Source organism: Choloepus didactylus, chromosome 24 (assembly GCF_015220235.1).
Source record: "Choloepus didactylus isolate mChoDid1 chromosome 24, mChoDid1.pri, whole genome shotgun sequence".
In the NCBI taxonomy this organism is placed as follows: Eukaryota; Metazoa; Chordata; class Mammalia; order Pilosa; family Megalonychidae; genus Choloepus; species Choloepus didactylus.
In genome coordinates this window covers 2,417,279-2,444,609 of record NC_051330.1, presented here as the reverse complement: position 1 = coordinate 2,444,609, position 27,331 = coordinate 2,417,279, and the positions used below count along the sequence as shown (strand labels likewise).

The 27,331-nt window shown below is 43.3% G+C and overlaps 2 protein-coding genes across 2 annotated transcripts; both read left to right on the top strand.

Annotated features, from left to right (window-relative positions):
* The first annotated feature begins 217 nt into the window (after positions 1-217).
* Positions 218-1,168, top strand: LOC119519744 (olfactory receptor 56-like). Its single transcript, XM_037817492.1, has one exon. It carries the CDS (start codon positions 218-220, stop codon positions 1,166-1,168), a length of 951 nt encoding a protein of 316 aa, XP_037673420.1.
* An 18,689-nt stretch (positions 1,169-19,857) lies between these two features.
* Positions 19,858-20,790, top strand: LOC119520096 (olfactory receptor 2M3-like). Its single transcript, XM_037817853.1, has one exon. It carries the CDS (start codon positions 19,858-19,860, stop codon positions 20,788-20,790), a length of 933 nt encoding a protein of 310 aa, XP_037673781.1.
* The last annotated feature ends 6,541 nt before the right edge of the window (positions 20,791-27,331 follow it).

The following is a 27,331-nucleotide window of genomic DNA, read 5'->3' as shown; positions in this document are numbered from 1 at the left end:
TAAAATTCCCTTCTCAATTATGTCCAGAAAGTCTGGGAAGTTTAAAACAAAACAAAACAAAACCACTCCTTCATTTTTGTTGGAGTTTTTTCTTTGAAGATGCCATGCCTTGTATTCTAAACCAAGTAACTGTAGGGCAAAAGTAATTTCCTCAATATAATAACTCCAGCTTTAAACCTCCTGCTTTCAGACACCAACTCTCCCTCCAGGAGAAAGAATGGATGGGGCGGGAAACCAGACTCTCATCTCCCACTTCGTTCTCCTGGGACTCTTCACCCGCTCGCCGCTGCACCTGCTCCTCTTCTCCCTCATCATGGCCATGTTCCTGGTGGCCCTGTCTGGGAACGGGCTCATGGTCCTCCTCATCCACATGGACTCCCGCCTCCACAGCCCCATGTACTTCTTCCTCCGCTGGCTGTCGCTCATGGACCTCATGCTCGTCTCCACCATCATGCCACGCATGGCGGTGGACTTCCTCCTGGGCGGCAGCTCCATCTCCTTCACAGGCTGTGGGCTGCAGATCCTCTTCTTCCTCACGCTCCTGGGCGACGAGTGCTTCCTGCTGGCCTTCATGGCCTATGACCGCTACGTGGCCATCAGCAAGCCCCTGAGGTACTCGGCGGTCATGAGCCGTTGGGTCTGCTGGCTCATGGTGGCAGGGTCCTGGCTGTTCGGCCTGGTGGACGGGCTCATCCAGGCCGTCTTCACCCTAACCTTCCCCTTCTGCAGCTCCCGGGAGATTGACCACTTCTTCTGCGAGGTCCCTGCTGTTCTAAAGCTGGCCTGTGCTGACACCTCCCTCTATGAGTCCATGATCTACGTCTGCTGTGTCATGATGCTGCTCCTGCCCTTCTCCGTCATCTCCGCCTCCTACCTGCGCATCCTGGTGGCAGTGCTCCACATGCACTCCGTGGAGGGCAGGAAGAAGGCCTTCGCCACCTGCTCCTCCCACATGGTCGTGGTCTCCCTCTTCTACGGGGCCGCCATGATCACCTACATACGGCCCCAGGCCTACCACTCCTCCAAGCAGGACAAGGTGGTCTCTGCCTTCTACACCATGGTCACCCCCATGCTCAACCCTCTCATCTACAGTCTGAGGAACAAGGAAGTGACGGGAGCCCTGAAGAAGCTCCTGGGAAGGTGTCCCTGTGGCAGGGAGCAGGGCTAAGTTGGCTCTAGCCCCTGCGACTATGGGTTCCTTGGCTTGGGAGTTTGGATTAGCCAGGAAACCAATATCCTCTGCTGAATATAGAAGTCATTCTCTGACCACAGTTATTAGTTGAAAACATTGATTCAATCAATCAGATCCATGTTGATTGTGGGTGGTATGTAAGGAAGGCTTGCCTATGGGATTACAAGGAGGAGAGGACAAATTGAAGCCCAAAGCTGGATAGTGGCTGGTGACAGCTCTCAGATGAGTCCCTCTCCAGGAAGTGCTCATGGCTGAACCAAGACACATTGCCCGAGATCTTGTCCTCTCCTCGGGGAGCTGCCAGCATCTCTTGGCTGATCAATGGGGGGCTTGAAGGGCCTGGCTTTGGGATCACTGTGAAGGGCCATCCCAGTAATGTTCTTAGGCTGCTTTTCCCTGTGTCTAAGTTTGCCCCCTTAACTCCCTTCCCCCATCATTGGTTTTTATCCCAAGTGCACTCTCCAGTAGAACTGCTGCAGGCAAATCCCATCTCAATCTACTTCAGGAAAACACAAACTGTGATGCACAGAGACTCAGAAATGATGGTACTTTAGAGTTTGCACACATATGGTCATAGACACACATTCACTGTACAATGGAGGCCCAAAGAAGGGCCCTGTAACATTGTCAGTGGTAGAAAGAAATCAGATATGGCTTCATGGAAACATCTAAGAATGGTTTAATGTGGAGATTGGAAACTCAAATGCCCATGGATCCATATGGGAAATGTCAGTGAGGAAGCCATCTGATGGGGATTGGGCAAATGGGTCACTCACTCTCCAATAAAAGCCACGTAGATGCACTGTGCCACATAGGATTGGTGAGCTCTGATGTTGGGAAGGAGATGGGTGGGCCTCACATGGATGAGCCTCACATTTGGGCTCTGCAAACCCAGAGGGAAGCATTGAGCACAGGCCAGGGAAAAGGAGAGGAGGAGGAGGGTGCACAACAGGATGTTACACAGCAGAAGAAGGGCTGTCTCCATGTGCCCCACCCTCCCTGTGATGTTCGCTAAGATGAACATCATACCTCTGATCTCCACCTCCATCCTGAGCCCAGGAAACAGCATTGGGAAAACCACTTCTTAGAGTTCCATGCCCTTAAAGCTTCACATTCCAAGAATTTTCTGTTCCCTTGGGTTTTATCCTGCCCCACAACTCAATCCTGACCAGAGTGGGAAGTGCTGAGAATTGAAGAAAGCTGAGCTAAAGGGAGTCCTACAGTTGGTTGATGGAGTGTTGTTCTTGAGGCCTCATGCAACCCTACAGTTCTGTTGCTTTGCTGGGGTGCAGCCAATGGATGGGCTCTTTAATGGAGGAAGAAGCTTAAGAGAAGAGTTAAGTGAGCTCTGATAAAAGAAAAACTTTTCATGCAATTTGGGATCTCACAGCTTTATTGAGTGATTCATGAATTGGGCACCATGCCATTCATAAAGTGGAAGGGAGCACTGTTGAGGGAGTGGAAAGGGGAAACTCATATAGGGTGAACGTAGAAGAAAGAGAAAATATTCTGGATTGGCTGGCATTACATTTCCATTTTATATGGAGAGGTGGCTTACAAAGTAGGAGCTGATAAACATTGATTAGTGTGGTATACTTATCCATTCGGATAAGCTGTCTCTAGTGGACTGGAACTAGTTTTATCACCAGGTGTTGATTATCAGCAACTCTGTAGGGTGTGTTTCATTTTCTCAGAAAACCCTCAAGTATTAACTGTTTTCATCTTCCAGAAAAGCCCTTCTTGGAAAGGGGTCTTTTCAAGCAATGCCCGATGCAGGAAGCCATTTTATTTTATTTGATAGATCTATCAAAAAACTTTCCCCTGCTCCTGCCTTCCCTGTATTTCTACAGAAGGAAGCAAATAAACAAGATAACAAGAGAAAACTTTGATTGAATCATTCATTGTTAGGACTTATTTAATAATCCAAAGACCTGAAATGTGATGATAATCCGAATGGCCTGCATTTGACAGAAGCAAATGTTACAGAGGTCGATTTCACATCAAACTTATAGACAATACTTACATCTTCCTTTCGCTCTTTTTGAATGCTTCATGGTGCTTCTGAGAGCCCAGGGCTATGAGATACAGGAAAGTGTAATGTGGAGGTGGGCATGCACCACAGGATTCCTAATTGTGCCTGGGGTTGATTTCTGGGGCCTTGGAGAGGGCAGTGACAGGCTGGCTGAGTCTACACGGAGCACAGTTCCAGGTTACCCTGCACTCTCTACTGCTGCTATCCAAGACCCATGCTCTTCCTTCATGACCCAATCCCATGAACATCTATGAGATTTTTGTTTGAGCAATTGTCCAAATGGGATTGCCTGTGCTTTTATATCCCTCCCTTCCCTTTCCTCACCCAATGTCACGTTTGGGATGAAAACCTCCCAATTAATCAGAAAGTTGTACACCATTTAAGCACATCACCAATGTGGTCACACCCCACACAGAAGAGCAATGAGGCACAAATGCAAACATGAATGGCCCTTTTGCAAGACTGTGACAGTAAAATGTTCATGTTTTTCATGGAAAACCATATTAAATTGTGAATTTGTTTAAGTATTTGTCTTGGCTTCCTAGGGCTGCTCTAAAATAGTACCACAAACTGGATGGCTTAAAACCACAGAAATTTATTGTCTCACAGTTCTGGAGGCTAGAAGTCTGAAGCCTGTAGAGGAGACTCCTTCCTTGGCTCTTCCTACCTTCTGATTGTTTGCCAACACTCCTTGGACTTCAGTCTCTGCCTCTGTTGTCACATGGCATTCTCCCCACTGTGTTTCTGTCTGTTTCCTTTCCTCTTCTTATAAGGACACCAGTCATACTGAATTAGAGCCCAGAATACCCAAGTTTGGCTTCATCTTAACTAATTGCATCTTTGGAGATCCTATTTCCAAATAAGGTTACATTTACAGGACCAGGGGTTAGGATTTGAAAACATTACTTTTGGGGAGACTCAATTCAACCTACAACAGTAGACATCAGCCTTTACACTAAATTTGTTGTCTTATGTGACATGGAATGAGAGGTAGGCAAAGCCAAGTCTTCACTTCTGCCTCTCTCACTGTCTTCCATCTCTCCAGACCACAACCTGCCTTTGTCAGCGACTGAGGGTTAGCAGGATGGCCCTGGAAGACAGAGAATCAATGAGGCTATCCAGAGAGTAGAGGCATCTTGTCTCAATGTTTGACTCTGGGGGAAATGGAAGAGTAGGGGAACCTGGGGTGAGAAGTGGGTGTGGAGTTGAGAGAGGATTTTTTTAAAAGATGAGGACATCTTTGTTGCTCAGATGTGGCCCTCTCTCTCTCTAACTAAGCCACCTTGGAAGGTGATCTCACTGCCCTTCCCCCTACATAGGACCTGACTCCCAGGGATTTAAATCTCCTGGAAACACAGGATGTGACTCCCAGGGATGAATCTGGACCCGGCATTGTGAGATTGAGAACATCTTGACCAAAAGGGGGATGCAAAATGAAATGAAATAAAGCTGAAATAAAGCTTCAGTGGCTGAGAGATTTCAAATGGAGTCAGGAGGTCACTCTGGTGGGCATTCTTATGTACTATATAGATAACACTTTTTAGGTTTTAATGTATTGGAATAGCTAGAAGTAAATATCTGAAACTACCAAACTTGACTCTTGAAGACGACTGTATAACAATGTAGCTTACAAGGGTGACAGTGTGATTGTGAAAACCTTGTGGATTGCACTCCCTTTATCCAGTGTATGGATGGATGACAAGAAAAATGGGGACAAAATCTAAATGAAAAATAGGGTGGGAGGGGGGGTGAATTGGGTGTTTTATTTTTATTTTTATTTTTTATTCTGATTCTGATTCTTTCTAGTGTAAGGAAAATGTTCAAAAATAGATTGGGGTGATGAATGCACAACTATATGATGGTACTGGGAACAGCTGATTGTACACCATGGATAATTGTATGTTATGTGAATATCTCTCAATAAAACTGAAAAAAAAAAAAGAAAAAAAATGAGGACTTCTGATTTTTGAATCAAGATGGTATAGTGTAATCACACATCATAAACCTCTCTCCGTAAAACATATAGTGATAATGGATACCATATAAAAAGAGGAAACCAAGAAGACACCACTGGGTTCAAATACAAGATAAGAAAATTTGTGGGATAAAGACAAAAGAGAAATGTCAAATAGTAAACAGGGCCAAAACCATGGACTTGCCGACGTCTGGAGCTGGGAAAGCCCAGGTTAGAGAAAGGTCCAGATCCTGCAAAGTTAAGGTGACTACAAGATTCCGTGCTAGACAAAGAACAGGAACAAAGCATATGAGCTGAAGCCATGGGATGAAGTGGAGCTCAGCACTCTACTGCCCACCCCACCCCCCCAAAAAAGACCTGAAAAATATGCTGCCAAATGCTGCATGGTGAGCTGCAATCCTGGGAGCACAGATAGAGCCTGGAGACCATCAACTTAGCTCTGATACAGAGCAAGCATCATGTGGCCAGCAACCCCAAATTCTCACTTTAAGACTTGCATCAGGATTTGGTGCCTATAGGCTTTCCTAAGGAGCCACAAAACACTGAGCAGTGTTGGGGGGGGGCACCCCTTTTTGCAAGGGGACATGTAGGGAAGAGAAAAAAATAAATAATAAAAATAATTTAAAATTTAAATTTCCCCTTCAAAAGGATCCTGAAAATAAACAAACAAAAATATATCTAAAATGTAAGTCAAAATTTGATACTCAGAAAGATAGTCAACAAAATGAACATGCAAAACTGTAATTCAATCAACGTAAAATTCATTTTTTAAAGGAGTTGACAAAGAATTTAAAATAGTATCCTTAAACTAAAAGCAGTTCTTCCATCAAAATAGAATATAAAACAGTAAAACAAAAATAGTCAGAAGTGTACTATTAATGGTGGCAGTGAAAAAGAATCAATTAAAAATATTTGAGATAAAAATATTGCATTAAAATTTGAAAGATTCAATAGATGGATAAACTCTAGATTGCACCAGTTGAGGGGAAATTTGTTTGATCAAAAGCTGGTACTGTCTGGGACGATAACAAATAGGGAGGGAGCTGCAGAGCTCACTTCTCTCCCAAAAGCAAGTGGACAAGCAGGAACTTTCAATCAACTGATCTGGAGCTCTGGAGACTAGGAGAACACTGAGCTGTTCCATAAGATGTACAGAACTTTTAACTAGGTTGAATTTAAATGTGTGAAAATGGATAGAGGTGATAGTAGCACATTATTGTAAGTATAATTAACAGTGCTGAATTGTGTGCAAATATGGTTGATAGGGGAAGTTTAGAGTCATGTATGCCACCAGAAGGAAAGCCAGAGGTTAAAACATGGGATTGTATAACTCTTGTGGTGCATGATGACTGTGATTAACAGCACAAATATAAAAAATTTCTTCATGGACTAGAACAAACATATGAAACTATTACAAGGAGTTAATAATAGAGTGGTATATAGGAAAATGCACCTTTTGCAAATAATGGAGTATAGTTAACAGTAATATCTTAATACTCTTTCCTCAACAGTAACAAATATACCACACCATTGCTATGGATCAATGGTACGGGGGAATAAGGGCTATGGGCTTTCTATTATTTTTGAAAAATGAAAATTTTCTAAAATTGATTGTGGTGATGAATACAGAACTATGTGATGATACTGTGAGCCATTGATTGTATACACTGGTGTACGTTGGATGGGATTGTATGGTGTGTGAATATATCTCACTAAAATTGCATTTTTAAAAAATGGATCAGAAACCTAAATATAAGAGCCAGGACCATAAAACTCCTAGAAGAAGACATAGACAAGCATCTTCAAGATATTGTGGTAGGCAGTGGTTTTTTAGACCTTTACCCAAAGCACAAGCAATGAAACAACAGATAGATAAATGGGGCCTTCTCAAAACCAAATACTCTTATGCTTCAAATTACTTCGTCAGGAAGGTGAAAAGCAGCCTGCTCAAAAGGAGAATATATTTGGAAACCACCTATCTGATAAAGTTTTAATATCCAGAATATATAAAGAAGTCCTACAACTCTACAATAAAAAGACAAGCAACCCAATTTAAAAATGGGCAAAAGACTTGAATAGACATTTTTCCAAAGAGGGAATACAAATGGCTAAAATCACATGAAAAGATGCTCAATTTCACTAGCTACTAGGAATTTTTGCATCTATATTCGTGAGGTATATTGGTCTGTTGGTTTTCTTTTTTGTTCTGTTGTTGCCTGTCATCATTTAATCAAGATATTGAACATATCTATCACCACCACTCCCAAAGTTTCCTCATCCCTTTTGTCTCTCATTGTTTGGTATCAGCTTAATAATGCTATAAACACTGTAAATCTTTAATAAGTTCCAGCTACAAATAGGGGTTTCAATCACCAACTAAAATTCAATTCAATTTCCTTCAATTCTGACTCAAACTACCCAGATTTGGGCCAGACTCCACAAGTTAAGAGGAATCCTCTACAAGATCACCCTTCAGGTACAGGTTACAAGTTTGGGGTTCCTAAACCACCCACACTTTTGGCCAACTGGCTACAGATTAGCGTGTTCTTGCCATCCCCTCAATTTTGATTATTCACTAGAATAACTTACACTACTCAATGAAAGTACTCTACTTATGACAATAGCTTTATTATAGTAAAATGATATGATTCAGAATTCAAAAGAAGAGACACACCAGGTGAGGTCTGAAAGAGTCTCAATGCAAACTTCAGCATCCTCTCCATGTGGAGTCAGAATGCATCACCCTCCTGGCTCAGCAACTTATTTAATCGGTAGGGGAAGCTCACCCAAACTTTGAATGTCCTGAGTTTATATGGGGTTTCACTACATAGGCATGACTGGTGAAATCAGTGCCCGCATGATTGCACTTAGTCTGCATCCCTCTCACTTACCAGAAATTGAGGAGTTCTGGCTGACAAGATGTGGCTCAAACACCAACCCTCTAATCACAAGGTTAGTTTTTCTTGTGTGGCCAGTCCCCCACCCTAAATCTACAGGTGTGGCAGGCCCCACCCTGTCATCAAGATAATACCAAGATGTAGAATTTCCTATCATGGGAAATTCCAAAGATTAAGAGGTTGCCTCCCAGGAGCTGGGACAAACACCAGACCTCTTTTTGGAGGCTAAATTCACTACTGTATCAATAGCTTTATAGAAAGAATTAGAACACATTCTACCCTCTTCTGTTTTCTGGAAGAGGTTGTGTAGAACTGGTGTTATTTTTCTGTAACTTTAATGGATTTCTCCTGTGAAACAGCCTGGGCCCAAAATTTCTTCTTTGGGAGGTTTTCAATGACAAATTTATCATTTATTTTATTTCGGGTGAATTATGGTAGCTTATACTTTCAAAAAATTTGTCCATTTCATCTGTGTTGCTAAATTTGTGTGTGGAATTGTTTATAGTACTCCCCTATTATCATTTTGATGTCTGTAGTAGTAAGCCCTGTGTCACTGCTCACATTAGTAATTTTTGTCTTCTCTCTTTTTTCCTTGTCTGCCTTCCTAGAGGTTTGTTAATTTTATCCATTAAGTTTTTCATTGATTTTTCTCTGTTGTTTTCTGTTTTCAATTTCAATGATTTCTGCTCTTTATTATTCATTCTTTCCTCTTGCTTTGAGTTTATTTTTCTCTGCCTCTAGAGATGCCTCTGAGATGGGGGCTTAGATTATTGATAAGATACTTTTACTCTTTTTAATGGAAGCATCTAGTGACCTAAATTTCCCTCTCAGCATTGCTTTAGGCATGACACACACAATTTGTTTTGTTGTATTTTCATTTACATTCATCTGAGTATATGTTTTTAATATCCTTGAGACTTCCCCTTTGACTCATGAATTATTTAGAAGTCTGCTGTTTAGTTTCCAAGTGTTTGGAGATATTCATCTTGCCATTTTTACAACTGATTTCTAGTTTAATTCCACTGTGGTCAGAGAACATACTCTGTGATTTCAATTCTTTTAAACTAGTTGAGGTTTGTTTTATGGCCCAGGATGTGGTCTATCTTGGTATATGTTCCATAGTTACTTGAAAAGAATGTGGAATGCTCTTGTTAGTGGTTAAGGGTCATTAGAGTCTGTTTATTGATGTGCTGTTTAAATTTTTTATATCCTTATTTTTCTATCAATTGTTGAGAATTTGTAGTATCCTACCATAGCTGTGAATCTTCTATTTGTCTTTCTGCTTTTAGTTCTATCAGTTTTTGCTTTGCATATTTTGTTTCTCTCTTGTTTGCTGCATACACATGTAGGATGGCCATGTCTTTTTAGTGGACTGACTGTTTTATTATTATGCAATGTTTCTCCCTCTCCTTGGTATATGTCTTTGCTCTGAAGTTTACTTTATCTGATACTAGTATAGCCACACCTGCTTTATTTTGATTCATGTTTGCATGCTATGTTTTTTCCATCTGTGCCATAAAGGATTGTACAACGAGGGATTTAGCCTTTGCCCTTGGCTCCTAGGAGGTAAAATCTCTAAACTCCTGGAATGTCCTGCCTGACAAGAGTTTCTTTGTTTGTGTGGGGGCCTTGGGCCATACCAGATAGTCTATGATAGCAATGTGCCTTTTGGTGGGGGCTTTGGGCCATACAGTATCAGTTCTACATTTGGATGGGCTGGAGGCTAGGGTCAGCCAAGTGGCTGGTCAACTTTATCTATGTGACTGAGCCCCAGTAAAAACTCTGGAAACCAAAAGTAAGGTGAACTTCCCTGATTGGCAATATTCTGTGTGTACTGTCATATATCATTGCTGAGAGAAAGAAGTACTGTCTACACAACTGTCTACAGTGACACAGGACAAATATGCTTGTAATTCTCCTGGGCCCTGCCTTATGCAACTCTTCTCTCTGCTGATCTTACTCTGTATCCTATCACTGTGGTAAACTGTTACCATTAGCAAAACGGCTCCCTGAGTTCTGTGAGTCCTAGAAAATTACTGAACCTGAGGGTGGTCCTAGGGTCCTCTGTATTTGCACTTGGTGTGAAAGTGAGTACGGTCTTAGAGACTCCCCAACTCTGTACCATCCTTTTACTTCCAACCTACCTATATATTTATATTGGAACTGAGTTTCTTGTAGGCACCATATAATCAGGCCATGTTTCTAATCAACTATGCCAATCTATGTGTTTTAATTGATGCATTTAGACCATTTTTAATTAATGTAATTATTGGTATTTTAGGCTTAAGTTTGACATTTTATATTTTGTTTCCTCTTTGTTCCCTCAGTTTCTCATTTCTGTTTTATTTTTCATGCCTTCCTGTGAGTGACTTGAACATTTTTTTAGAGTTTCATTTTGATTTATCTGGTGTTTTTGAGTTTATCTTTTTTGATTGCTTTCTTAGTGGTTCCTTCTGGTATTACCCTACATATACATTACTTATGAAATTCTACTGGTATTGACAGTTCAAGAAAGTAGAGAAAGTTTAACACCATTTATGTCCCTTTATCCACCTCATTTATAATATAATTGTCTAAACTATTTCCTCTAAATACATTGAAAACCACATTAGACAATGTAATAATTTTTGCTTTACCTGTCAAACAAAACTCAGAAAACTCAAGAGGATAAAAATAAATTCTGATGTGTTTACCTTAAGTTTTATTCTTCCTGTATTTTTTCTCTCCATGATTTCTTTTTTCATAATTTCCTTTCTGTTTAGGAAACCTCATTTAGCCATTCTTTTAGGGCAGGTTTTCTGGGAAAGATTCCCTTAATTTCATTTTATCTAGGAATGTGTTTTTACCTTCCTTACTAAAGGATATTTTCACTGGTTATCTAATTCTGGGTTGACAGTTGTTTTCTTTCAGCACTTGAATGTTCTGTCTTCTGGTCTCTATGGTTTTTTTTATGAGAAATCTGTTGTCATTTGAATTGTTTTTCCCCTTTAAGTAATGTGTATTTTCTCACTTGCTACTTTCAGCAGTTTTTCTTTGTAGTTTTCAGAAGTTTGGATATGATGTCTTAATATGCATTTATTTGGCTTTATCCTGTTTGGGCTCATTCAGCTTCTTGAAGCTCTAGGGAGTCACACTAACATTTGTTATTTTATGTTTGTTTGTTTGTTTTAATAATAGCCACCCTAGTGGGTGTGCAATGGCGTGTCATTGTGGTTTCAATTCACATTTCCTTAATCACTGACTTGCAGTTCCCTAATCGCTAATGATATTGAGCATCTTTTGATATACTTATTGGCCATTTGTATACCTTCTTTGAAGAAATGTCTAGGCAAATCCTTTCCTCATTTTTAAATTGGGTTATTTTTGTTTTTGTTGTTGGGTTGTAGCAGTTTATTATATCTTCTCGATATTAAACCCTAATCAGATACAAGTCTTCCAAATATTTTCTCCTATTCTGTAGGTTGTCTTTCACTTTCTTGATAATATCCTTTGATGCACAAAAGTTTTTTTAATTTCGATGAAGTCAAATTTATCTATTTTTTCATCATTGTACATTCTTTTGATGTCATATCTAAGAATTCATTGCCTAATACAAGGTCCAGAAGATGTTCCCCTCTGTTTTAACAATTTTATGGTTTAGCTCTTATATTAATTTATTGTTCCATTTTGAGTTAAGTTTTGTATACAATGTTAAGTTGAGGTTAAATTTCATTCCTTTGAATATGGGTATCCAGTTTTCCCAGCATCATTTGTTGACAAAACTATTCTTTCCCAATTGAGTGGTGTTCCAGTTTGCTAAAGCTCCACTGAGGAATGGCCAAACACATCTGAACACCGTTATCATCTGGGCAGACACGTGACTGGTATTGCTGGATCTTTGCTCCTGGGTTGTGTTTCAAAACAACTTTCTCCAAAACAACGCTGGGCTTCTGTCCTCACTCCTCTCTCTCAGCTCCTGTGTGTCCTTGCTTCATTCTCCCAGGGCATTTCTCTCTAAGCATCTGGGTGTCCTCTCTTAGCTTCTCTGGGCTTCATCACTTAGCTTAGCACCTCCAAACATCCTTCTGTTTGCATCTCCAAGCAGCTCCAAGTGTCAGCATCTGTGTCAGCTCTTGAGCTCTCTTAAGTACGTCAATGAACTAATCAAGACCCACCCTAAATGGGCAGGGTCCACACCTCCATGGAAATAATTTAATCAAAGGTCTCACCCACATTTGAGTAAGTCACATCTCCATGGAAACATTCAATCAAAAGGTTCTACCCAAAAAGATTGGGTTAAAAGATCATGGCTCTTCTGGGGTCCATAACAGTTCCAAACTGGCACAAGTGGACTTGGCAACCTTGTCAAAAGTAAATTGGTCATAGATGAGTAGATTTACTCCTGGACTCTTAATTCTATTCCATTGGTCTATATGTTTGTACACATGCCAGTACCATACAGTTTTGATTAACTGTAGCTGTGCAGTAAGTTTTGAAATTGGGACATATGAGTCCTCCAACTTCATTCTTCTTTTTAAGATTGTTTTGTCTCTTTGGGGCCCCTTGCCATTCCATATGAATGTGATGACTGGCTTTTTCATCTCTGCAAAAAAAACAAAAAAAAAGCCTGCTGGAAATTTGATTGAGAGTGCATTGAATCTATAAATCATTTTGGTAGAATTGACATCTTAATATTAAGTCTTGCAATCCATGTACATGGGATGTCTTGCTATTTATTTAGGTCTTCTTTAGTTTCTTTCATCAATGTTTTGCTGTTTTCAGTGTACAACTTTTTCACATCCTTGGTTTCTTATTCTTTTACATGACATTGTAAGTGGAATTGTTTTCTTGATTTCCTTTCCAGATTGTTCATTGCTGGTATATCAAAACCAGTACAGTTTTTGTGTATTGATCTTGTACCACACAACTTTGCTGATTCATTCATTAACTCTAGTAGATTTCTTGTGGATTGTTTGAAATATTGAATATATTGAATAATTTAATCTGCAAATAGAGAAAGTTTTACTTTTTACTTTTCAATTTGGGTGCCTTATATTTCTTTTTTTACCTAATTGCTCTGGCTAGAAGTTTCAGTACAACATTAAATAGTAGTGGTGAAAGAAGCATCCTTGCCTTGTTCCTGATCTTAGGATGTGGGGTTCAGTCTTTCACCATTGATTATGATGTTAACTTTGGGTTTTTCATATACGTAAATAAAGTTTTATTGAAACAAAACCACACTCATTCATTTACATATCATCTAAGGCTTCTTTTGTGATAAAATAGAAGAGTTTATTAGTTGAGACACAGATCACTTGCCCACAAAGCCTTGCTGATAGCTTAATTTTGGACTTCTGCTTATCTCAAAACTGTGAGCCAATACAATTCTATTGTTAAGCCAACCCATTGTGGAGCATTTGTCATAGAAGACTGACAAACAAAGAAGTGAAACTTATTTTTTAAAACCTGTAAAACAATATAAAGAATTCAATCTCCTGAAACGTCTCTCCCCACACACAACATACACACACACACAGAGAATGATATAGAGAGACAGGCACTTGTTGTGCTGATAGACCAGTCCACAGTCAGAGTCTGGGGAAGGTAAGGACAATCTGCTGTCCTGAATGTCCCAAGACAACAGCACATCCTCTCTGGGTCTTTCTGATGCTGATATCTGTAGAAAACCCCCATTACTATCACTCTTGCCATCTGATCATCAGTTCTCTTCTATCAAGTCAGTGGTGACATCTCCTATAAATAAGCAAACTTACCATCCTCTGGGACCACCAACCACCCTTTGGCAAAGCTGCAGCCTCAGTTCTTGCCAAGGGCAGCAGAGCTCAAAGCTCCAGCCCATAGGCAGCTGGGGGAGCTCTGTGCCATGTGGAGGAGAGACTCATAGCAGCCCTGTGTGTCTACCCCATTGGTGGTGGGCGGGGTGGGGGGATGAGGGTCCAGCTCTAGGAGAACTGCCTGCCCTGTGTCTGGCTGTTTCTGGAGATGCATTTCAATTGGATCTGCAGGTCTCTGTTCATGCATTCTTCAAATATGTGGCATACACAGAGTAAATAGCTAAGCATGAAACTGTGAACAAGTCAGACTCAGTGTCTGCCTCATTGTTCCTACAGAAAAGAAAGAAATAAACAAACAATTGCAACATTAATTATCTAATCACAATTATGTCATCTACAGTGAAATTGCATACTGCTGGTCTACTCTTTTAACTCTCTCATATAGGAGCACTAGAATGGGAGCTTTCTTTTGATGAAGTAATTTATAGAGACACCTGATAGATGCTTAGGAGGTGGAAGGAGGTATGTGCGATGGGTTCCAAAGGGCTGGAACTGCAGGTTAAAGGCACAGAGCTCACAAGAAGCTTAGCCCATTTGGGGGAATTGAAAGAAAGCTAGTGCGGCTTTTGCTCATTTTGTCTCAAGTTTGTTCCCCTTGAATGACATTGGAGGAGCCTGGAGAGTGTGACAGAAGCCAGATGAAGCCAGGATAAGCCAGGGACTAAGAGTTTCTACTAAGGATAATTACCTACTTGCGGTAGCTTGAATGATGGCTCATAGAGATGTCACATCCTGATCCCCAGAACCTGTGAGCATTAAGTAATATGGCAAAACAGACTTTGCAAATGTGATTAAGTTAAGAATCTAGAGATGAGGAAGTCATCCTGGAGTATCTGGGCAGGCCCAGTGCAGGCAGGGGGAGATTAGATGACAAAGAGCAGAAGGTGATGTGACCAAGGAGCAGGGAGAGAGCTGAAGATGCCACACGGCTGCTGTCTTTGCAGACTAAGGATGGAGCCACAAGCTAAGGAATCCAGGTGGTCACCAGAAGCTGAAAAAAAGCATGAAATGCACTCTCCCTTCCAGGATCTCCAGCCCTTTCAAACTTTCATTTTAGCCCAGTGAAACTGATTTTGGACTTCTGGCCTTTAGAACCCTAAGATAATAAATTTGTGTTGTTTTAAGCCACCACATTTGTGCTAATCTGTTACAGTAGCCACGGGAAACTAAACACCACTGAAGGCAATATGGGACCTGGTCTTCATTTTAAAATTTTTATCAAAAAATATATACAAATAATAGAGGGGAATAAGGAGTATGGGATGTTTGGGGTGTTCTTTCTTATTTTTATTTTTTTATTTTTATTATTTTTGGGGGGAGTAGTGAAAATGTTCTAAAATTGATTGTGGTGATGAATACACAACTATGTGATGACACTATGAGCCACTGATTATATGATTCGGATGAATTATATGCTGTGTGACTATATCTCAATAAAATTACATTAGAAAAAAAATATTATCAAGGCTGCAGCATAACAACATGAATATGAAAAAAGGCAAAAATAGAGGAGGAGAGGAGCCTGGGTGGAAAGCTATTGAAATAGTACAGGTAAAAGAAAACAGTGGCTCAGCTGAGCTGGTGGCAGTGAGGAAGACCTGGGTGGACCTGACAGGCAATAAACAGATTTTGTGGCTGAACAAAGTCTACCCTTCTGTGGAATCATTGGTGGCATTAATCACCCTGGTGACAGCAGAGCTCAGGGTTTTCATCAGCCTGGAGAAGCAAGCTAATGCCTGAGCAGAAGCCCTTCTCAAAAGGAGCTCATATTAAGCCTAAGAAAAATTGACTGGACTGGATTTAATGCATTGTAGCTAGGGTAAGAAACCTCGTGCCTGGCTCTTTCTGGCATGTCTTTTGCATGCTCCGCCTCTAAAATATCTGCCCCTGCCCCATAAGCCACTACGTGGCTGCTTTGTTCACCCAAGCCAACCTTCAAATGGAGGAACTTGTCTGATTTGGGGCCGTCATCTATAACAGTGAACCAACTAGAAAATATCCAGATAGCTCAATTTGAAATTAATAAATACAGTTTTAAATAACTCATGGTCAAAGAAAAAGTCAGAATGGAAATGACAACATATGTTGAACTGAAAGAAAAAAAAATAGCATATTTATATTGATAAGAGGCATTTAGTGGCTGTGGTTTGGATATATGCACCCAGAGAAACACGTTCCTAGGGATGGTCCATTCCTGTGGGTGTTAGCTCTTGAACTCTTGATGAGTTACTTTGGTTAAAGTGTGCACCTGAGTTGGGTGGGTCTAATCATTAGTGAAGGTCTTACAGGGAAGGTCACAGAGTGAGAGAAGACCAGAGGGAAAGACAGAAGCTGAAAGCCAACAGAACCCAGAGGAGAACGGCAGGGCCAGGGGAGGCCGCCATGTGCATTGCAACGTGATAGAAAAGCCAAGGACTGAGGATCACTGGCAGCCACAGCCCCAGAACACCACAGCCTTCCAGGGAAAGCATGGCCTTGATGATGCCTTGAGGTTGAATTTCTAGTCTGAAAACCATGAGCCAATAAATTCCCATTGTTTAAGCCAACCCATTGCATGGTTATTTGCTTTAGCAGTGAGGAAACTAAAACAGTAGTTCTTAGAAGAAACTCCATATGAATTAAAAGGATGTATTTGAAAAGCACAGAAAGCTTCAAGGGTGACTCCTCCAAACACTTATAACACCAATCTTATAAACTTCTAGATAATAGAAAGAGAAAAAATCACTTCCCAACTTATTTTATTAGGCTAGCTTCACCTTGATATAACCTGGCAAGGATATTACAAGAAGGGAAAATTACCAGCAATCTCCCACATGAATAGAAACAAAAATCCTAAACAAAATATTAGCAAACTGAATCCAGTAATACAGAAGAAGGATCACTAACAGTGGAGTTTATTCCAGAAATGTATGATTGTTTTACCATTCAAATGTCAGTGATATATATTCACATTTATAGGCGCTCAATAATTTGTTGAATGAACAATGAACAACCAATGAGCACAAGAGATCGACTGAGTACAATGGTCACAGAATAACTGACCAAACTCCATGTCCTCTCATTCATAGCAAAACTCCCAGGTTGTGGGTAGATATTCACTCTGACACTCAGTGGTGATCCTGTTCTCTCCCAGCCTGTGACGGGCAAGGTGAGGGTGGAGATTCACACTAGGAAGGTGTAAGTGGGGATGTCAGGGGATGTCCCACAGGTTCCTCCTTCTTTCTTTTAGGTGGTGTCTGGGGTATTTTTCAGAGCCAGACCTAAGGGGAATGAAGTTTGTCCTGAAGCCAATTAATTAATTTTGGCTTCATCCTTGGGGTGGAGTTTCTGTTTGTTTCCCAGGCTCATTATGAGCTGGGTTGGGTGCCCTGAGACATCCACTCTGTAACTAGAGGTGTAAACTTGGGACATGATTCATCCTCAGTTTTTTAAGAAACAGGAGAAGGTTTTGGATAGTTCTCTAAATTTTTATTTGGAACCATGGAGTTGTGGGGAGCATATGTGTAAGGAGCCTTCCCTGGCTCACCACTTGCTCAAGGATTGACCTGAGGACTGGATCTTTGCATACTTCTTGGCTCCGACCTGTCCTGGGTGGAGTGGTAGGTGAACCGTGGGGAGCCTTTTGATGGTGGTAGGTGCTGAAGGAGGTGAGGGAGGACCTGATGGATGAGGGATCAAAGGGGGTGGGAAACTGAGAGAAGGGGGTCTGCATTCAGGCTTCAGCCTGGAAAGAGTCAGGCTGGATATACAGAAAGTTCCTTGCTGCCAGCTGACAACGGTTGACAACATGAGGAACCAGGAAGACGGTAATCCTAGTTTTCTAGGGCAAAATTTCTATCATTGTTCTTCTATTCTTCAGTCTCTGGAATGAGTTCCCAAGTTGTTTGGCAGAACTTTTGATCCCTTGCCACACATGTGCCCATCTTGCTTTAGGATCCACGGTTATGCTCTATGCTTTGGGCTGTGCTGACCTCAGAATGCACCTTCTTGTGGTGGCTACATCTCCTGTAACTGCATGTCTTCAGCTCTCTAGCTCCTAAGCTTTCCCATCTGCTTCCATGATCGTCTGACTGCACAAGGCTTCTCACTGTTGCCAAGAAAAGAGCAGACATATACACACAGGTTGCATGTGAAGCCATTTCCCTATCAGAAAAACACACACACACACACACACACACATATGATGGGGCCCCATCTCAGACTCAGTGAAGCAGAAACTCAGGGGTTGGGACCAAGGCATATGAATCTCTAACATCATCCCAGATATCCCAGAGACATAACCATGACAGAATCATGAAAATAGGACCCTAGGCTGCCTCTGTGTGTCTTAGTCTTGCTTTTCCTTTTCTGTTCATCAACATCATCCTCCTGTCACTGTTTTAATATTCTTTGTCTCTCTTTGACAGCCTTTCCAATTTCCATTAGGGGACATTCTTGGATTCTGAGTGTGACATCAAGTTACCAGAAGCCACACTCTCCAACAAAGCACCCCCAGAAGCCCACCATGTGTGCAGTGAGCACTGCCCCGTTCCCTCCTTTGTAAATCGGTGAATGTGCCTTGGATGTGTGCTCTAGGATTGGCCCTGTGCCATTTGGTTAATCTGTGATTGTGGCACAGGCAAGCCTCCCACCCCTTCCTTCACATACCCCACAGCCCACCTAACAAAGTGGGATGGACAGTTGGGACAGGTGCAGAAAGGCATTTCTGAAGTTGCACACAAACGGTATTTTACATCAACGTTTAGCTCTGCCGCAGAGCAGGTATTTTATATCAATGTTTAGCTCTTTCTCCTTCTCTCACTCCTGTCCCTCTAATAGTTCGCATCATTTCTGGGTGTCAAAGAATTTAAGTTTGCCCCAAAAGAGATCTGGCCCTTGCCCTTGGCTTCTGGAAGGTAATCTCGAAACCCTTGGAATGTCAGGACTGATAGGAGTGTCTTTGCCTGGGGGCTTTGGGTTACACTGGACGGTGTTACAATGTGATTAAGGTAGGGGCTGGCACACCAGTAGTCTTAGGGTGGGTGTGGCCACGCTGGTAGTAACAGTGTAATTTAGGGTTGGGCTCTGAGTCACGTGACATCAGCTTGCCTGGAAGGGCTGGAGACTGACCTCAGCCATATGGGCTGTCAACCACTGAGCCTCAGTAAAGACTCTGGACACCGGGACTCAGATTAGCACCTCTGGTTGGCAATATTGAGCTCCATGTGTGTCCTGTCACACACAGATGCTTAGAAAGTTACACTGTCCTGACTCCATGGTGAGAGGACAACTGGAAGCTCCACATTTGACACTTTCTTTGACTCTGCCCTGTATGTTTCTTCCCTTGACTAATTTAAATCTGTACCGTTTAGCTGAAATAAACTGTAACATGAGGATAACAGCTTTCAGTGAGTTCTGTTAGTCCTTCTAGAAAAGTATCAAACTGTGGGTGGTTTGGAGAACCCTCCAAACTTGCAGTTGATGTCAGAAGTGAAGGTGTCTTGTGTTTACTGTTATCTCTAACTTCTCACTTGGCTAAACTTTCACACCCTCCCTCTTAAATCTATGCCCACCCCCTTTCCGAAATCTAGTTATTCACCTGCCACTTAAAACCCGTTCTCTTATCCTTGCATTTTTTGGTCTCCCGGCCTTTGTGAAAATGCTCCCTCCAGTCTTTCAATAGACATAATGATCAAATTTTGCTTGGTAACCACTGAGGGCAACTGAGAGAAAATGGATTTTCACTGCAGGAGGAGAGGGTGGGGCCCTGATCAGAAGGTTAGGCTCAGCCTTTTAGAAGAAATGGAAGACAATTATTTTCCTTGTATGATAGATAACCCAGGGTTGGGGACCTGGATCTCATTGTATACTCAACCTTTCCACAACAGCCCAGGATGACAAGCTGTTTTGTTTGTTGGTTGGTTGCTTTGTTTCTCAGGGTCATCACCATGGAACTCTGGAATCACACCTCTGTAACGGACCTCATCCTTTCAGGCCTGTTCAGCCACTCATCATATGGCTTCTTCCTCTTTTCTCTTGTCCTTCTGGCCTCTGCTGCTGCCCTTGCTGGCAATGTCCTCTTCCTTCTCCTCATCCAGGCCAATGCTCACCTGCACACCCCTATGTACTTTTTCCTCAGTCAACTCTCCATCATGGATTTGACCATGATGTGCACTGTGGTGCCCAAGATGGCAGCCAACTTTCTCTCGGGCCATAAGACCGTCTCTTGGGGAGGCTGTGGAGCTCAAATCTTCCTGGTGGTCATGGTAGGAGGAGCCGAGTGCTTCCTCTTAGCGGTCATGGCCTACGACAGGTATGTGGCAATTTGCCACCCCCTGCGGTACCCAGTGCTCATGAACTGGAAGGTCTGCTGTCTCATGTCCTTAGCGTGCTGGATGGGTGGGGCGGCAGACAGCGTGATCGACGTGGCTGTGGTCTTCAGCTTCTCCTACTGCGGCCCTCGGGTGGTGGACCACTTCTTCTGTGAGTTCCCTGCACTGCTGCGTCTTTCTTGTGCTGACACCTCCCTCTTTGAAGACCTGGTCTACGCTTGCTGTGTGGTCATGCTGCTAATGCCTCTTGGAGTCATCGTGGCTTCCTATGCCCGAGTCCTCATGGCTGTCATTAGGATGCCCTCCACCGAGGGGAAAAAGAAGGCCATGGCCACTTGCTCCTCCCATTTGACTGTGGTGTGCCTCTACTACGGGGGAGCCATTTTTAGCTACATGCAGCCATTCTGGTCTAGGACACCAGCTGGAGACCGGACCACCTCCATCTTCTACACCATCCTCACGCCAATACTCAACCCACTCGTTTACAGTCTGAGGAACAGAGAGGTAACAAGGGCACTGAGGAAAATGCTGGGGAGAAGGGGAGTGTAGGCAGGACGGTCCTCTTGGGGTTTCCTCTGCCTTCCCTTGGTCTGCCCGTTCCTCTGCAATCTCTGAGAATTGTATTCTTCATATCTTATCACTGGGTCTCTCTGGCTGGTTGGGGCAAGGCAGAGCAATCTGAAAACTTTTAGGATGCTGGTAAGGAAGATGCCAGGGTAACAGATGGTACCTGATCAGCTTCAAAGTCAATTCTCTCTCCAATGAGCACTGCTATTTCCATGAAATCAAAACCCCAGTGTAAATGTTTTAAAACTAGTAGATACGTTATTTACAATCTCCCTAGGGTTGGCAGGGATGGCCCTTCTGACTTGTATGTTAAAAGTGCATGAGGAGGAGTAACTGATTCAGAACTCAGATTAGCTCATTTGGGCACTGAAATGTGGGGTAGTGCTTTGATCAGAGTCTGAAGTAAGAGCTGTGAGACCTTCGGCAGGGTTACTTCTGTCTCTGGACTTCACTTTATTCATCTGTATGATAATAGCCACTGGCAAAGTAAATCTAACATTTTATTGCACTTGTAAGCACTCATCAATTATTTTTGAGCCTTGTTACTATCTGTAACACAAATTTCATTCTTATGTATCTTACATGTTTTGTAATTTAAGGAGCTTTGTACCTTCTCCTGTATTTTAAATGCAAGTATCAATGTATAAAATCTCAAAGAAAAAGAACCAGAAAGTTGTTATAGTCTTCCTATCAGCATAAGACCAGTGTGTCACTCCAGGTGATCAAGGAGATTTAGGAGGGCAGACTGAGTGTTCATCATTGAGACCAAAGATGGAACAGTAGGAAGGGGCAAGAGCCCACTGCAGCAACTGGTGGAGGTTTCAATCACAGAAACTCAGGCGGGTTTGGGAAAAATAATCTCTTTTTTTCTCTCTCTTTTTATACTTTGTATTGTAGTAACTTATATACAACTCAACATTTCCCATTTTAACACCTTTCAGGTGTACAAGTAAGTAGTATTGATTACATTCAGAGAGTGTGCTACCATCGCCAACATCCATTACCTTAAGTATTTCATTACCTCAAACAGAAACTCTGCACCCATTTAAGCAATAACGCCTCCTTCCCCTCCCCAACTTGTAATCTACTATTTGTCTCTATGAAATTTGCTTTTTCTAGGTATGAGACATAATCTCTTGATCCATGTCTCTTAGAAAGATTCCCTTGAACATACTGGACTAAAAATCTCTGATAGATCACTCAGTCGCACTGCTCCCAAGGCTCGCATTCATTTCCTGAGAGCCTGGGGTGGGGGGTAGACAGCTCCCTGGGGTGGGGATGGGGTAGGGCACCCAAAACTGAAGGAGACAGAGCACGCTCCAGCCCTCAGAGTTTAGAACCTGGTTCTAAGAGCATTTGGAGTCTGGATACAAAGGAGTGTCCAAGCAGAGGGCACAGCTGAGCTCAGGCAGGGCACAGTGTTCCAGAACACAGAGCCAGGGAGAGAGTAAAGCAGCACTGGCCAGCCAGGTAACAGGGGACCTGCTCTAAGTTGTAATAGCTTCATCCTGGCTGCTACATGAAACTCCTCTGTAAGACTCCACACAGAGGCTCTTGTAGCAACTGAGATGAAACGATGGCACTTGAACCAGAGTGGATATAATGGAGGTAGCATGAAGTGCTCTGGCTCCGGATACATTTTGAAGGTCAAGCCAACACGATTGTTCACCTTAAAAATGGGCTCATCGGTGAGTCAAGGATGGGTGCTTCCTCAAGGAAGCCAGTGGGCAATACCTGGACATGCAAGATGGCGGGCATTCCAAGCAGAGCAAGCCTAGAGGCCGCCGACAGCACGCCCCTTCCCGTCCTGTGCAGTGGGTGAGGGGGAGACTGAGTAGCAAGTACCAGCACCCACCCTAGAGTCGGCCGGAGCAGCTCTGCTGTGGCCTGCTCCACAAGTTGGAGGTTTGGCAAACTCTTTAGTTAGAAGAAAGAGTCCTGCTGCTGGGGAATTAAGAGGTTAGACATCTGGAAACAGATAGAGGTGACGGCAGCATGTTACTGTGAGTAAATCAGTAGTGTTGAATTGTGAGTGAATGTGGTTGAAAGGGGAAGTTTAGAGTCCTGTATGTCACCAGAAGGAAAGCTAGAGGTGAAAACATGGAACTTGACAACACAGTGAATCTTGTGGTTGACGATGACTGTGATTTATAGTACAAATATAAGTAAGTTCTTTCATGAACTAGAACAAATGTACAACACTATTACAAGGAGTTAATAGTAAAGTGGTATATGGGAGAAAATGTAACTATTGCAAAGTAGGGACTATAATTAACAGTAATATCTTAATATTCTTTCATCAACAGTAACAAATGTACTACACCAATACTAGGGGTCAACAATGGGGGACGGGAATAAGAAGTATGCAATGTTTTGGGTTTTCTTTTATATTTTTGACTTTTTTGGGGGTGTGATGAAATGTTCTAAAATTGAATGTGGTGATTACACAACTATGTGATGATACTGAGAGCCACTGATTGTATATTTTGGATGGATTGTATGGTGTGTGAATATATCTCAATAAGATTGCATTTAAAAAAAAGTGAAAAAAAAGAAAGAAAATGGGTTAATAATAGTCGTAGTGATAGTAATCAAGGCTTCACAAGGTTTTAGGAGGGCTGACAAGAGAAACTGCATTTAATCGCTTGCACTGTGCCTGAGCTCTTTGATGACTCTTTCCATCAGAGGTACATATGCTTCAGTAACCAATGCATTTCTTTAAAAAATTATACCATATGCTTCTAGTAGGCCATTTAGGGAAGTGAAATTTCAAATCATTCTCTGTAACGTCTATGCATTTTTGAGCTGACGCATTACAGGCCAACACGCGTGCTGCCCAACATTCATTCCGGAACCTTTCTGGATCTTGTCCCGGCAAGTGCGGCACGGCCCCTGCTCCAGGTCCAACGAGACCACCGAGACCACCGTGCCCTCTCCCAGGCCGCGCAGCCCCCTCCCCGCTGCCGGCGGCGCGCGACCTTCTTCCCGCTCTTTCTCCTGACGGTTCCCGGGTTCGCAGCCGCACGTCTCCGCAGGGGCACCCGCCCGCGCCCTCGCGGGTTCCAGGGGAGACGGCGCGCGCCTCGGGGCTCCGGCCGGGACCAGAGCTCCGGGGGCGCGCGGGGCGGGCGGGCAGGACAGTGGGACGGGCTCGCTGGGAGCGCAGCTGCAGCCTCCAGGAGGCGCGCGGAACGGGTGTCCCGGCCCGGGCGGGACGCGCAGCAGCCGGTCTCCAACCCGCCGCGCCCTGCGAGAGCTTGGGGCGCCCCCCGGGGGCCGGGACCCAGGCGGCCTCCTCCCCTCCTCCCCTCCACCCGAGCATCTCCAGCTGCCGGGGGCGCTAGGGGCTGCGACCTTGATCGCCCTTGGGGGGAACCGAGGCTGCCGCGTCGCCGGGGGCGGTGCTCCCACAGCCCGGCCGCACCCTCTCCAGGCCCCGCCAGGCGTCAGCGCGGAGGCGTGAATTTCAGGAGGGCTCCGGGGTGGCGCAAACGGAGCGCTGGGAGAATTAGGGCATCGCGGGACCTTGCCTTCCCCCAGGTGGTGGATAAAAGATGGTTCTTTATATATATATATGTATGTATATATTTGGCAAGTTTTAATAAGGAGGACTCATGCATCCTTAACGCTCCTCTTTTTATACTTCAAGATCTTGAAGGAGTTTGTTGGCAAAAAGGGAGGGTTCTTGTCATCCCTTGTTGGAGGTTATGGGATTCAGGTCTTAACCCCCGTCCTGTGAAAATGAACTCATTTGTAGTGAATAGGATCTTTGAAGATGTTATTAAAGGTGAGGCCACGCTTCGTTAGGGTGGGCTGTAGTCCAATATGACTGGTGTGAGGACCCAGGGCCCGGGCTCCCCCTCCCTGCTGGGGAAGGAGGCCCCACAGCACGTAGCAGCCTGTGTGCCCGCGACAGACGGTGAAGGCCGTCAGACCTCCTCAGGGAAGAAAGTGTGCACAGGTGGGATCGTGAGCCGGGCATTGAAACCCCCTCCCCGATCACTGTTGACGACAAACCTCCAGACCCCTGTCAAGGGACCCTGCGGAAACCCTGGTCTCATACACTGTGGAATGTCTTTGTCCTAAACCTTTATAAGCTGTCCCTTGCAGAGCACTGACTTTCATCTTCCGGCCGGCCACCACTGGGAAGAACCATCTCCTGTTCGTAAGTCCTAATAAACCCATGTCTCACTCTGTGACTGACGTGTTCTTTAGGCTTGGGGCTGGGCCAACCAAGTCCTCCAAGAGCTGGGTTGGAACTACTGGTGTCCTTGTAAGGGACAGACAGACAACTGATGTCAAAACAGAGACAGAAACAGCCAGGTGGCCTACCTCAGAAATGGCATAACTCAGAGATTGACTTATGCCGTGACTTGCCGGCAAGCCACCACCAGAGCCCTAGAGACTTCAGAGGAAGTCTGCAGACAACCTTAGTTTGGACATCCAGCTTCCAGAACTGTGACACCATAAATGCTTGTTGTTTCAGCCAACTAATCCGTCAGCAGCCCTGACAGACTAAGGCACCCCTTTACCATTATCTCCCAAGCACCCAGTCCGGGGTCTGACTAGAGAAGGGAATCTGATTCTTTGTTGAATAAAGTATGCAGCCAGTATTAAAATAGTTTGTAACTAGAACATATTTCAAAACCTAGAATGGTACTTTGGGGACCCAGGGCCCGGGCCCCTCCCCTCCAGAGTGAAAGTGAGTTATTTCACGTAGTCGCCCACTTGACCGGGACACACATTAAAGGTCATCAGGGCCTCCCTACAGAGGGGAAAGGATGTGCAAGTGGTACCCTAAACAAAGCACTAAAACTCCCCTCCCTGATCACTGTTGATAACGAATCTCCACACCCGTGTCACAAGGCCCTGTGGAAACTCTGTTCTCACACCCTATGGAATGTCTGTGTCCTTATAAACCCTCATAAACCATCCCCTGGTGCGCGCGCGCGCGCGCACACACACACACACACACACACACCCCTGCTCTTTGCAGAGCACTAACTTCCATCGTTCCCAGCCAGCCACCACCATGGAACTCTCTCCTGTCTGTAAATTCCATTAAACTCATGTCTAACTCCGTGCCTGGCATGTTCTTTGGTCTTGGGGCAGAGCTGTGTTGGAACAGGTACCAAGAATATACAAGATATTGGTACATGCTAAGAAAGCATTGTCAAAATCCTCCTGCCAATGAGGAACAAGTTGGGTTTATTCCTGCTTTTAAGAAAGAAGAACGTGTGCCATGAGGAACCATGGGGCATCTCAGTAAGAGATGAGCTAGATGGGACTTACTGTGGGATTGGACTCTTGTTAATGAGTTTGGAGGAATTTAAGGAAGCAGGATTTTGCTCAGGATTGCCTGCTGTTGGGAAACGGGACTACTTCTATGGTTGGGTATCATAATAACTCTTATCCAGAAGGAGGGCAGACTAGAGCAAGTGGTAACTCATAAAGAAACAGCAGTTTTTCACATTTGCCAGGAGACAGGGATGTTTGTCCTTTGCACAGTGACCTTGTTTTTGTCTGTGCTCAAACAAGATTGCAGAGTAGTCTCATTTCTTCTCCATTTGTTTACAGAGTGGCCTTGATTGTGTTCTGTGAAATTGTTTATGTCTAATAAGAGAACACTAAGGCCTCATTGTGAGCTGGCTGACAGCCAGCAGTTAGCAACGCCAAGGTCTAGCTGATAGTTTCGGATGAGTTTCAAGTTGTCAGGATTGCTTTTCTCTTTCTTAGTATTTTTCAGCATAATTAATGTTAAAATAATTTGTTTACTATTTAGAAATACACAAACCTCCCTATTCATCATACTCCAATAAAGAATGAGGAGTTAAAAGTAAGCAAGTAAAATGACGGTCTAGAAAGTATGTGTTCACTGTCAAGTGGTTGTGGAAAAGATATTCCTAAATTAAAGAAAAAATCACAAAGATTGATAGTTGAATATAATGTCTGTTTATCAAGATATCAACGTATCAACTATTGGCCAAAAGAGAGATTGATTAACATCCCCAATATATAAAGAGGTCTACCAAATAAAGACATACACTTTCACAGAAACATGGACAAAATCCCTGAACTGGTGATTCAGGAAAGCAATAGAAATGGCCCATAAAGATGAGAATGTGAGTATGTTCATTGATTATTTTTTAATGGGATATACCTTTTCATTTATTACATTCTTTCAGACTGAAAAACTAATTCTGCCTGGAGATGGAGAGGGGATGGGAGCTATCTGCTGTTCTGAAGGGATGACAAAGGAGCACAGCCCATTGGGGTGGGGGCCGAGAGTTTGCATTCATAACCAGCTTCCAGCAGATGCTGCTGTGCTCTGGAAATTAGGGGTAGAAGCAGCAGACAAGGGTGGTAGCAGCAGTGCCCGTCACCAACAGAAATCGCAGCTCTTTCCATAGGAAATGGTGGTGGTTGCACACACCTTGAAATATTTCCTTTGTAATACTATGCATTTTTTTTTTTGTATCTTTACTACAAAAATTCCTAAAAGAGGTCCATTGGCTCCAGGCTG

Excerpts from the sequence above, each read along its gene's own strand:
- LOC119519744 (XM_037817492.1), top strand. The coding sequence starts at position 218 with ATGGATGGGGCGGGAAACCAGACTCTCATCTCCCACTTCGTTCTCCTG.
- LOC119520096 (XM_037817853.1), top strand. The coding sequence starts at position 19,858 with ATGGAACTCTGGAATCACACCTCTGTAACGGACCTCATCCTTTCAGGC.